The sequence below is a fragment of the Acinonyx jubatus genome, chromosome D2 (assembly GCF_027475565.1).
Source record: "Acinonyx jubatus isolate Ajub_Pintada_27869175 chromosome D2, VMU_Ajub_asm_v1.0, whole genome shotgun sequence".
In the NCBI taxonomy this organism is placed as follows: Eukaryota; Metazoa; Chordata; class Mammalia; order Carnivora; family Felidae; genus Acinonyx; species Acinonyx jubatus.
The window spans coordinates 70,212,454-70,225,874 of NC_069393.1; the positions used below are offsets into that span (position 1 = coordinate 70,212,454).

At 41.1% G+C, this 13,421-nt stretch overlaps 1 protein-coding gene across 2 annotated transcripts in view; it reads left to right on the forward strand.

The window, feature by feature from the left end:
• Positions 1-7,831: 7,831 nt before the first annotated feature.
• ATRNL1 (attractin like 1) overlaps positions 7,832-13,421 on the forward strand; it is a 754,994-nt gene continuing 749,404 nt past the window's right edge. For both annotated transcript variants that reach the window (XM_027063193.2, XM_053207126.1), the window contains exon 1: positions 7,832-8,271. In XM_027063193.2, coding sequence (XP_026918994.2) covers positions 7,973-8,271 — 299 coding nt within the window. In that variant the 5' untranslated portion in view covers positions 7,832-7,972. The remainder of the gene's footprint in view (positions 8,272-13,421) is intronic.

The following is a 13,421-nucleotide window of genomic DNA, read 5'->3' on the forward strand; positions in this document are numbered from 1 at the left end:
ATTTAAAGTTGGTTTGTTTGGATGTACGATGCATGCTACAGCATAGTACAGTGATTACTAATATTAGAGTCATCTTGAGACAGTAGACTTATCTATTGGGGAAAAATCATGACTTCTGAAAATAAGAGTGTGATATTTTCTTTTTTGTTACCTGATTCAAATTGGACTTCTGTTCATTTTTATTGACGGAACTGTATTTTAAAAAGAGTTTTGTTCTCTCTTCTCATGAAGGAAAGTGACAGCCAATGATTTCCTTGGTATAGAGTAGAGAAAAGGTCCCTGATCTTTTTATCTTCTAGATCCTCTCATTCCTTTCAATGATACCCCAGTGAGGAGAGGATAGGGAGCCTAGTCGGTGTCTTGCAACAGGTTGGAGAGTTCCAAACGTAGGCATCCCTTCATGACACAGGTTGCCATGCCTTCAGTCATGGGCCATGCCTTTCTTTCCTTTGTTTTCTTCTTTCTTACATTCTCCTCCCATTCAGTACATCAAATTCTTACATTTCCATTTTCAAGAGGAATTTTGCTCCTGGCTTGGCTTGTCTAATGGCATTTTTTTTAAACTATGCCTATTTCCTTTTTAGCTTTTTTCTCCATACTCAGGCAGGAACTTTATTCAGCCAGCTAACGGATATTAATTGATAATTTTTATATTGCAGACTCCGAGCTTTCAATGTATACCTTTAGCTCTGCTAGTAAACTTTCATTTGGTCCAAGTTTTGGGTCCAGGGTTTATTTTTTGGCTGTCTGTCCTTTGTTTGGGTTAGATTTGCTTCTGCTGTCACTAACTTGTGTGATGTTGGGCAAGTCACTTTACAGAGCTTTGGAAGACCTTCCTGGAGCTAAGCGTGGATGATAAATTAACTTCTATATGTCTCCTATTAGCCTGAACTATGGGGTATAGGACAAATAAAACTAGGAAAATGCACTGCATTTCAGAAGAGCTCGGGTTTTAGACTCAGCTCTACCACTGTGTGAGTTTGGATAAGACACTTCAATTTTCTGGATACCTGCATCTCATTTGTAAAATGGACTAGATCCATCTTCAAAATAATAAGGCTTTCTAATACTCTGCCTGTTTCTTTGTGTTTTTGTATTTGTGTGTTGTAGCAGCCTAAATCTCTTTCAATAATCCTTTCTCTCACATGGAATTAGAATTAATTCTGTTTCTAAGAGTAATTTTTGATGAACATTAAATATGAAAATTTGTATAGTGCTTTGCCATTTATCATGTCCTTTCATAGTTTCTTTTCAGACCCTCATCTGCACTCTGAAATGGACACTGATGGGTACTTAGATTTTCCCATGTTATAGGTGGGGAAACTGAGGCATATAGGTTAATGGGTAATGCAGGAGTAATCAGTATATAGGAGGCAGAATTAGAAATGAAACCCAGGTTCTTGTCTTAGGCCATATGCTATCTTTGAGATTTTTTATGAACCCACATTTCAACTTATTATTTTTTTAGAAGTAAATTTTAATTTTCAAAGAGTACTAAAAGCCTTTTAATAAAATGTTTCATCTCTTGCCCCTGTTCCTTATGTCCTAAGACAAAGCAGCGTTCACTCATCAGTGTAGTATACTTACACTACTATTTCTAGATTTATTAATTTTGGACATGGAATTATTTCTTATTAAGTCATTAAGGATTTAGCCCCACCCATTTTTACCCTTCTCCCACCTTTTTAATATAGACATATTATACATTCTTGGCAAATCAATAGTGTTTATATGACTATGTAAATATTATTTACTGATAAACTATCTTGTACAGGTTTCCTTTTTTTGCTTAGTTGACAATTGCTTCATTTTGTTCATTTACTTGGTTTTCTGTGTGCTTATTCCATTTTTCTCCCCAATACTCCAAGATCCATCACATATTACTAGTGTTTTTTCCAAAAGCTCAAACAATTCCGAGCAGTCACATCTATTACTTTCCTAGATACCTCCCTCCCCAGCCCTCTGTTCCAGGTTGGACTGGTTGCTCTGTTGGCTTGGAGCACAGCTGCCATTCATTCCAGGATGACTCCTTACAATTCTCTTATGTTCAGTCTCTTCTCCCTTTACACCATTCTCCAGGAGTTTTCTAAAGAAGGGTACCCTACAAGATATATTTTACAAGGCTCTGCATGTCTGAAAATGTCTTCATCCTTATACTTGATCTATATAGTTTGGCTGGGTATAGAATTCTAGGTTGACAGTAATTTCCCTTCTATCTCTACTTACTTTTAGCATCTAGTTTTGCTGTTGAGAATTTCAATGCTATTCTTACTTTCAATCCATTGCCTTTGCCTTTTCTTTCCTTTTTTTCCATTTGTGAGTCTTTTAAATTCAATGTTTTAGGCTACAGTGGGTTTTTCATACGGAGGTTAAGTTCAGTTCTGGGAAATCTTATGTTGAAGAAGTTGATACAAACAAATTTTATCTTGGGGGCGCCTGGGTGGCTCAGTGGTTAAGCATCCAACTTTGGCTCAGCTCATGATCTCATGGTTTGTGAGTTTGAGCCCCGTGTCAGGTTCTGTGCTGACAGCTCAGAGCCTGGAGCCTGCTTCAGGTTCTGTCTCCCTCTCTCTCTGCCCCTCCCCCATTCACACTCTGTCTCTCTCTCCTTCAAAAATAAATAAACATCAAAAAAATTAAAAAAACACAATTTTATCTTCTACAAGGAGTTGTGCATCAATGTACTATCACATTAATAAATGTACAGTATTATAAATTCCTAATTAAAGATAGTGTCTGTTGAGCATAATCATTAATGAATCCCCTTTTCCCTTAGTTTTTTCCTCCTTGATAAGAAGAGAAACTTTGTCTTTTTATTCTAATTTCTAGGAGATTTCCTAGACTTTATTTTCCAAGATTTTTATTGCATTTTAATTTTTTTGAATTTTTTGTTCTGGAATGTCCTTCTGCTTATTAAAGAGGATCCAGTTCTGATTTTATGATTGCATAAATCTTCCCTTATCATTTGACTGTGTTCCTTTAATTTCCTTTTCTGTTTGTTTTGGTTTCTATCTTTTATGTCTAATGAATTCTTACTGTCTGTATTTAAGAGAGAGCCATGAAAAATTGACTCTTCATTGGCTGGGGACCATTTGGTTTAGAGATCCCAAATTAAAGTATATTTTCTCTAGGACTATTCAATTTCTGCAGATAAATATCTTTCAATTTTCTGCCTGGGGGTTATTCAATTGTTCTGAGAACAGGTAGGAAAAGGTGGTAGGGAAATCCACTATTCATTGTACAGATTTCACCTAATCTCTCCATTTTCATCTGTGTACCTCACTCTCTCCTTCCATTATGGCTGGTGCTCTAAGTCTAGATCCTCTGAGATTCACTTTCTTAAGAGATTTAACTTCCTGTCAGGGTTGGTCTGGGAATGTCTTTGGCAGCTTGGGGTGAGGAAGGGGACCATGGGTCCCTATATTGTCCTCAACTATTCTCTGTGTTGTTATCCTTGAGCCCCACCTTGACCTTCCATAGTACTTCTTATCTATGAGTCCTGGGCTCTCCAGGCTTATTTTTATTTTTATTTTATTTTTGTTATTTATCTCAGTAAGTATAAATATTATAGTTATCACTTCTCCATTCCCTTTCCTCTTTCCAATGCATGACATTTCCAAATGCATCGACATGTCAACTAATTGGTTCTTCTCTCATTTTCTCTGTTATTGAGTTTATACCTTTAAAATTCTTTAAAAAACTTTTTTTCTTGTCAAGTTGGTAGAGTTTGGAGCAGAGATAAATCCACATACTTAGTCTACTATGTTTAACAGGAAGTCCTAGCCCATATTTTTATTGAATTAAATTTCATGAAAGGCAAATTTGTGCAACTGACTACTGGCATTAAACTTTTTTGGGGGCAATAAGTCTGAATATTTAGGATGAAATTTGGAGTATGTTCATTTTATTTCCTAGTTAAAAAAATGTATCAGCCCAGCATTGTCAATTTAGATTCTTTGGAATTATTTCCTTGGATTTACTTATAACAATATGTTTGAAATGTGTTAAGTAGAAAAAATTGGCAGGATCAGAGTGTATGTGTGTGTTTGCAAGTGTGACAGCAAAAGAAACTGACAGAATCCAAGAAAAAAAGCCGAGTGTTAGATTTTGGTGGGGATGAGGGTGGGTTTGTGGCACATAGTCACGCAAATATTTTTAATACCATCAATACTTTTTTAGTGAGTACCTGAAGTTGATTTTTCCTTTACTGTCTAGGGCCACAGACCACGCATGCTTTATCAGTGTCTTAAAAATACTGTTCCAATGACATTAAGGGTCCCTTTGAGCAAATGCACTTCTGCCTCTTGAGGCTAGGCTATCTTGATGTAGCTCTCATTATCTTGGCTGCCTTCAGAAGCCTCGTATGGGCCAAACGGTGAACAATAGAGATCATTCTTTCGTCAAGCAACCCAGAAGGGGCTGCTTTGGTTCATTAGTCCAAATAGGATCTTTCACTTTTTGAGTCGCAATCAAAAGATCAGTGGAACTGTCATTTCTCTTGTTCTTAAAAAATCGTTTGAATTTCTTTCAGTTTAGCAGTGTGAAGTCTTAGCTTTTTGCCCATCACCTTATGGTACCATTGTTAAATAGTATGAATGGAAATGACACACATTCCCCAAATATCTAAAGGTCCTGGCATAAGGTTAATTGTGGAGAAAACAAATATATTTTTCTTATCTTTTCCCTTGGAGAAATTGTAATAGATAATTCCAATCTTAACAGTTTCATCCTACTTCAGTAAAACTGATTTTCCCTCCACTACCTCTTTGGAGGAAATTTTCACCTTTCTGCTGGATTTATGACTGCTATTACCAATACCATGAATTATTATAGTGTCGGATAGCACTACTAGGATGCTGACTCTACCCTTTTAGAAAAAAGATGTAACATCATGTTGGAATTTTAAAATTTCTTGATCACAGAAGACACTGAAACATTAGTCTAGATTCTAGGCAAGCTTTATCACTGACTTTTTGTGTGACTGTTGTAAATCATTTAAGTATTCTGTGTCTGTTATTTGTAAAATATGTGACCCTCCCCTGTATAAGGAACTCCTAATCTACTGAGCCTAACAGATAACAGATAAGCTTGTCCAGGGGTAGACCTCATGGTTTATTCATCTTTGTTTTCTCTTCCTTAAATTCATAGTAGTTACTCAGTAAATGTTGACAAAAACAGCATGAAAGGAAAAAAAAAAAGGATATAGGGCAAGTGGTGATCCTGTGAGATCCTTGTGACAGTAATTTTATATAGATTTAGTATATTCAGCTTGATTCTAAAGGCAAAGTTGAGAGGAAGCCTGTGGGGCTGAAGGTTCTTCAGTGTTAACATGAGGTACTGAGATGATTACAGTGGTTACAAGATTAAAAGATACATATTTTTAATGGGCAAATCCTTTGCTCGAATATAGGCCACAGTCAGTATGTGGCTGAGCAGTGATGTCTCTTGTTAAAGGGGCTCTCCAGTGTACCTTTTCAATTACCTTCGCACTCACTGACTGTTTTAAAAACTTGGCCACCTTCCACATTTCTGAAAGCTACTCTACATTAGCTGTGAGAAAGACGTGGCTCCCTTTAAACTTTGGCTGGCATCAGAGAAGAATGGAGAAGGCAGCAGAGATTGTTCATATATGGCCACTACTAGAAAGAGTTCTGGATTTTACAGTCATGGAATTTAAAAGGTGTGATCCAGACGATATCCTCCTTTCAAATTTTTTTTTTTTTTCCAGAATGTTCTACCCCCTTCTGCCTTCATTTCAAGTAGTCTCTAAGGAGCATCCTGATATAGAAAAGATGTGAAAGGAAGAAGGGGCTGTCCTCGTTTTCAGGTTTGAGGATGACATTTCTAGTACTGATATTATGGGGGAATTGTGATTTGTCTGTTGCATTAATGAAAGTCATGGTTTTCCTTTTTTCCTTTAAGAGAGTCACCTTTTTCTGGACCTTCGTTTTCCCTTCTTAAGTCACTGCTGAGGCACTTGTAAACCAAGCCAACACTTGCATTTTATTCACCAAAGTAGAACAAAGCATTTGCTAATAGAAATAGCCCGGTAAACTAGTGGAAAAAAGACACAGGACTGATGGAAATCAGAGGCCTTGCATTTCAAGCTCCATTCATTACTTACCCCCAACCTGCCATTGACAAATCTTTCAACCTTTCTGAGTCTCTCTATCCTCATCCGCAAAATGGGGTTAATGGAGGATTTCCTCTGCGCAGTGGGGATAAAAGATTAAAAGAGATGATGTGGGTACATTACGCCCGAAATAAACATGAGTTGAATTTTAACAATATGACTGTGTGGTTCCAAACTAAAACTTTTTCTCCTTTTGCTGTCAGAAATGCCTTTGGTAGATTTCAAATTCTTTTTCATACTGTCTACTCTTCGTTGGTGGGAATCCCTTTTCATTGCTTGTAACTCGAGTATACATGGCTGCAATTTTGAGTTCGGCTTCCTTTCTCAAGGGTTTGAAATAGGCTGTTTAGAGAAGGCACGAAAGTACAAAGCAAAAATTTCAGCATATGCTATCAAATCTTGGAAAGTCACCTAAACGAGGAAAGACGGTCGCTGAGAGAGGAAAACGGCTCTTTTCTGGGCATCATCTCTTCCCTTCTGAAGGTGGGGGGGGAAGCCCCGATGTTGCAATATTTTTCAAGGCACAGTATTGTCCCAGATGGAGGAGGAAACACTGACAAGCAGAAAAGGAGATACCTGGGGTTCCGAGGCAGCACGGGGCAGGGGTGGCGCGCCCAGGGCTCAGAGCCTCGCCGCTCTTTGTTGGGGGCGGGGGAGTCACCGTGTCCGTGGAAGAAATGGCTCCCCCTCTGAGAAGTCCCTCCGCGGCAGCGGCTCCGCGACCCTCGCCGGCCCCTAGCCCCCGCCCCTCCCAGTTCCTGCGGACCCCACAGCGCGTGGGACTGCGGTGCCTTTAAGCCTTCTGCCTGCTGCACATGCTCAGCTCTTTGTGTGTTGTTGGGAGTTTTTCTAAGAAAAAAAGAAGAAATAGGCAGGAGGATGGGGGCGGAGGAAGGGGAAACGCGGGGGGAAGAGCGCTGCACTTTTGCAGCTGTAGCCGGCCGACGGGAAGGGCTTCTTTTTGCTGAAGCTGCGAAGCCGGCCGAGCTGCTTTTTCGTTCCTGGGGCTCAGGGCGCGCGTGGCGTGAGTGGGGCCGGGTCCCCCCACCGTCCCCCCAGTGCACGGAGGGGAAGGGCACCGCGGGCACGCGGGCCGCACCTGGGGGGCCAGTCTCCCCGCAGCTCGCGGGCCGCGCCGGGTGGGCGCGCGCGGGGGAGTCTCCGGTCCCTGTCAGGGCGGGGCGAGACCACGGCTCTGGGTCCGTGGGGGGGGGGGAGCGTGGGCACGCGCGAGCGGGGGCGGGCGGTCCAACGCACCGCGGGCTCCAGTCGCAGCCCCGGTGGCCGGCTGACGGCACGGGGGGAGAAGATGGCTGCTGGGGGGCCGCCGGCCGCCGGCCCGGCGGTGCGGCGCTGAGCCCCGCTGCCCGGATCCCCCTCCCGCGTTGGGCGCGCCCACCTCGGGGCTCCCGCGGGCCCCCGCCCTACCGGGCGCGCGGGGCTGGAGCCGAGGCAGTTGGCGCGAGCCGCGGGCGAGGCGGGGCCGCGCGCGGGGTCCCCTCCCCCTCCCGCAGGTCCCCTCCGGAGCGCTCCTCGCCGCCCGCGCCGCCCGCTCTCCGCCTCCGGCCCGGCCCGGGGCGCCGCGGCAGTGGGCTTGGCTCGCCGAGGACAAGGTCAGGAGACCGAGAGGCGATGCTCCAGTGCGACTGGAGGGAGCCGAACGGAGGCTGGGATCTGTCCCTCCTGACCGGGGAGCGGGACTGGGGCAGGCGCCGGTGAGGGGGAGGAGGAGAAGCGGCGGCGGCGGCGGCGCGGTTTTCTCCGGCCGGATTTCCTCTCCTGGAGCATCGCTGTCCGCGCCCGCGAGCGCAGCCCCGCCGGGCAGGGGCCCCGGGGAAGATGGAGCCGGGGGGCCGGGCCCGCATTGGCCCCCCGCAGCCGGCGGCCCCGGGGCTGTGGAGGGCTCGGCCGGCGGGCGGCGGCGGCGGCGGCGGTGGCGCCTCCTCCTGGCTGCTGGACGGGAACAGCTGGCTGCTGTGCTATGGCTTCCTCTACCTGGCCCTCTACGCGCAGGTGTCCCAGTCCAAGCCGTGCGAGAGGACCGGCTCCTGCTTCTCGGGCCGCTGTGTCAACTCCACCTGCCTCTGCGACCCGGGCTGGGTGGGGGACCAGTGCCAGCACTGCCAGGGCAGGTTCAAGTAAGTGCCTTCGCCGGACTCCGCATCTCAGCCCTGCCCCGCACCGGTCGCGCCCCCTCCCATCCTTCGCCCCCCTCCCCCGTGTTCTCAGGCGGCCTCGGGTCCCCCGGCTGGGCGCCACCCGCGGCACGCGCCGCGAGCGGGGTCCTCGCCTCCCTCTGCAGCCCTGGAGCCCCCGGGGCGCTGGGCTCCGCGCGGAGCCCCGACCTCTGGGCACTCGAAGCTCTCTCCGTGGTCCAGATGTCCGCAGCGACTTCTGGTCCCCTGCTCATCAGCATTTCCGTACTCAGTTATGGTGCCAAACACCCATTTTGTTAGGTCACTAGTTTTTAATGGAAAAATGTGCAAGTAACTCCTGAAATACTTGGACGATGCAAAACAATCAATCAATGCAGAAATGTAAAGGTTAAAAGTTATGGTCTACCAGTACGTCCCTCTACTCCCATCCTACTGCTCTCTCTAGAGGTAGCCGTTGATAACATTTTAGTTTATTTAGTGATAAAGAGTTTATGATGGGGTTACTCTGTGCCAAACACTGTTAAGCGCCTGACGTGGATTATCTCGTTCGTTCCTCACAACAACTCTGTGAGTTGCTAGAATTATTATGCCGGATTCACAGAGATAACTGGAGGCAACGGGTTTAAGTAATTTGCCCAGGATTGCACAGTGGTAAGGGCCGAATTATGATTCCGAATCAGCTAGTTTAACTCTAGAATGTTTACTTATAGCCAATATATTATGTTGAATTTGCTAGGACAGGTTTAATTGAGAATACAAGAGTGACTTTGGGTTACATAAAATGGTGAAATATCTGGACTCTTTAATATAGGGAAGGTAGTGGATTTTTCCAACTGTTTGTTTCACTATCAGCTGCCGTGTGAGAGCATCATCGTCTTTTTTCCTGAAGCTCAAGGCCCTAAGGAGTTTGCGTTACAATAGTAAAGACACATTCCCCCTATTGGTGGATAAATTTTACGTTCCTGCCTGATAGGGAAAGAAATGGGTGAGTGCGGGGGAGTAGCAAGATACTTGAGGCCATTAGGGTAGCCACCTGACAATCTGCAGGTAACAGTCATTAAGTAAGGCAACTTCTTAGAGGTTACTGTGAAGTTTGCTGGCTGTTTTGTGACTCTGCAATAACACTGGGTAGATTACTGATATTTATTGTCAGGATGATAGCAAAATCTAAGTGAAATGTCTCCGTCTGTAAGGCAGAGCTAGGAATATTGTCCACCTTATTAATGTGTTACAGGAAAATGCCCTGGGAGTTTTGTTTTATTTTATTTTATTAGGAAAATGTCCTGGGAGTTTTAAATATAGCATATTTTCCTTTTTTTTTTTTTAACTGTTGCTAGTTAAAACAGTGTTCCTTAAAGCTCTTGTGAAACTATTTTTTTTTAAAGGACACTTTACTTTTAGGTAGATCCTATTATTTAAATTTACAGCAGGCTTTTGGAAGTGAAATCTCAAAATGAAGCTTTATGACGTTCATTTGTGGCAATAGGTTGAAATGTTTTCTCACTTCTTACTTTCACAAATTAGTATAATAGTATAGTTTTGTTTGGTACTTTATTGATTGGGAAGAGGTGCTAATTAAAAGTTTTAAAAAGTGTTTCAAGATAAGGAAAGATGTCTTATTGAATTGTGCTTGTTCATAGTGTTTTTTTTTTTTTTTAACTTAAGTGTTTTTAAACTTGGGCTATGACAATTCAGCCAGCCTTTTTATCAACCAAGAATCTTGAACATATAAACTGGCAGCCAAAAATGAAAAAAGCTGCATCAATTTTTTACATCTTTCTATTAATAGATAGGAAGATTGCTTGATTCATATGTGATTTAGGGATTTTGGCCTTTGTGTGGGTGGATTTGCTCCATTTACCTAAAGAGGACAAAGATTGCTGTAGTGCTGAGAAGCTTCTGTATACATTTTATAGTAGTGGAACTTGTTAATCAGCTAGGTCCGTAGCCTGTAACCTTGCTAGTAGATGTTGTCCCAGTTAGTAGGCAAGGTCACAGATCAAGTTAAACCAGCTTAAATAACATGGGGAGATGATGTTCATAAACATAATATGTTAGTGAGTAAGGAATAGTTTCTTTAATACAGTTAATTAACAAACCCTGAACTAATCATTGAATATAAATAAATTCTTTGGAAGTCGTTATATGATTCATTGTACTGTATTGGTAAGTACTTTTTCATTTCTCTGTGGAATGCAAGCTATTAATTAGATAAATAAAATGGCACTACTCTGTGTTTTATGTATACTCTTAGGGGTAAAACGTGGTAGTTAATGTTAAAGGGAAGAATCAATTTAGAAGACGGGAATTCTTCCTGGTAGAGTATATGCTAAGCTAAGAAAGGTTTGTTTGAAGTTTGGTGGCTTATTTTATTCAGCATTTGAAGTAATAATGTAGTGGGAAAGACTTTAACTGGAAATTCTCACTTCATTAATTATCTTGAAAATCTTTTACTAAACTGAAGGATAGCAACCTAGAAAACATATCAAAAATGATCAATCTTGGTAAGCAGGTGTCAAAATTAATTGGCTGGTTTCATGATAACTTAGGTGTTTTTTTTTTTTTTTTTTTCCTACTGTAGGGATTTTACTGAGAATGAGAGTATTCCTCAAATGGTTCTTTAGAATGAAAGATTAATGTTGGGGGAGGGGGCGGAGTGCAGAAGGAAATGTATCAAAAGTGGTACTTTAGTTCTTTAAGCATTGATTGTAGTCTTTTATCTGTTTCCATTTGAATAGAATAAAACACATAGAATTACAAGCGATTTCTCACAGAGGTATAATGAAATGAATACTGATCTTTGACTAAAGCTAGGCTGAAATGTTTAGGACTGAGAATCAGGACCGTGCCAATTTGAAACATAAGGATATGATACATGCTAATTTGAGTAATAGTTACTTGAGTAGCTTAGTAGAACATTAGTTCAGAAAACAATTTGCTGCAAACTTTACCAAAATGAATGGCATTCTCTTTTAGAAACCAGTTCTTTAGAATTATTTCTGTAGAATAGTTGAGATTTATATTTATATAAATTTATATTTTGTGATCAGATTTGGACATTTTCTTGTTAATGTGACTTAGGGGCCTATGACTTCTAATTTCTATATAAAACCTAAATTAATGCTCTGAGATTGGAAAATATTTCATTATATTAACAATTTCTAAATGTAAATTTATTAAAACACATTTATTGGGTATTTTTCTAAAATCTATTACATCTTATATGTTTAATGTGTACATACTTATAGAAAATTTTTATTTCTTTTGAGAAAGGGAGGGAGACAGAGTGAGCGAGGGGAAGGGACAGAGAGAGAGGGAGAGGGAGAGGGAGAGAGAGAGAGAGAGAGAGAGAGAGAGAATCCCAAGCAGGCTCTGTGCTGTCAGTGCAGAGCCCGACATGGGGCTCGATCTCACGAATTGTGAGATCATTACCTGAGTCGAAATCAAGATTTGGATGCTTAATTGACTGAGCCACCCAGGTGGCCACTGTACATAGATTTTTTTTTTAAACTCTTAGGTTAGTCAAATGTGGATACTGAAATTCTCATATTTATAATAGAAGTATTCTATTTCTGGTGACAGCAAAATGAAGATATACTGTTAAGAATTTCTTTGCTGTTATGAACAGAAAGGGGCAGGGTTAATTATGTAAATATGTTTTCTTAACTACTTTTAAACACATATTTGGAATCTTTTTTATTAATAGTAGAGAAACTGTCAGTAACACTGAAGGTGTACCCAATACTCTCTGACCTCTTTCTCCCTCCTTCTTTCCTTTCCTTCCTTCCTTTAATTTTTTAATGCTTTCATCCATAAGTTTTTTTTAAGTTTTTATTTAAGTTGCAGTTAGTTACCATACAGTGTAATAATAGTTTCAGGTATACAATATAGTGATTCAACACTTCATACAACACCCAGTGCACATTGCAGTAAGTCTACTCCTTAATTCCCAGCCCAACCCCCCTTCCTTTCTGGTAACAGTCTTCTTTATTTTAAACTAAGATTATAATATGTAATTTATATACATGGGTTCTTTATATTATTAAAACATACAGTTACACAGTATAAATTTAAAACAGTCTAAATAGAATATTTCTAAGATCCTAAATTGATAAAGTAAGTTATTTGTAGTAGCATGGTTTTCAAGACCACCTGTCTGCAGATTTGACTCTGCTCCTGTTTTTTTTTTTTTTCTTTTTCTTTTTCTTTTTCTTTCTTTCTGTACTTGTCTTTATTCTCTTTCCTGTCTGGTCTTTGGTTGGCTGATTACTAGACATCTTTCAAATCTTAGCTTACACTAGTACCTAGTGTACTTGTCAAACTGTGCCCCCTTATTATACACTCTTACAGCAGTCTTTTTCCTTTTTATTACTTTCAAAAGGAATTATTTAATTGGAATTATAAGTTTTTTCATTATTTTTAAGACCTTTATTGAGGTATAGTTGACATGCAATAAATTATAAAATTTAAAAAGTTTTGTCTCTGAAACTATCACCATAATCATAATCATAAAAATATCCATCACACCCAAAAGTTCCATGTGCCCCTTCATAATCCTTCCCTCTCCTTCCTGCTGCTTCTCCCTATCCCTAGGCAATTACTGAGCTGCTTTCTGTCACTGTAGACTTGTTGGATTTTTTAGAATTTTATATAAGTGAAATTATACATTGTGTATTATTCCCTTTTGTCTGGCTTCATTCACACACCTTATTTATTTTGAGATTCATTAATGGTGTATCAGAAGTTTATTCCTTTTAATTGCTGAGTAGTATTCCGATGTATGGATATACCACAATTTGTTTTTCACCCACAGAAGGGCATGTAGGTTGTTTCTAGTTTTTGGCTATTCTGTATAAAGTTGGTATAATCTTTTATGCAGAAGTCTTTATACAGACATATGCTTTCATTTGTCTTGGGTAAACACTGAAGAATGGAATGACTGGTTCACGTAGCAGATACATGTTTACCTTTTCAACAAACTGACAAACTGTTTTCCAGAGTGGTTCTATTATTTACATTCCCACCATCAGTGTAGGAATCTTCTATTTAATTCACATTCTCACCAACACTTGGTGTGGTCAGTCTTTTAAATTTTGGCAGTTCTAATTTGTATGTAGTGATATGTCATTGTG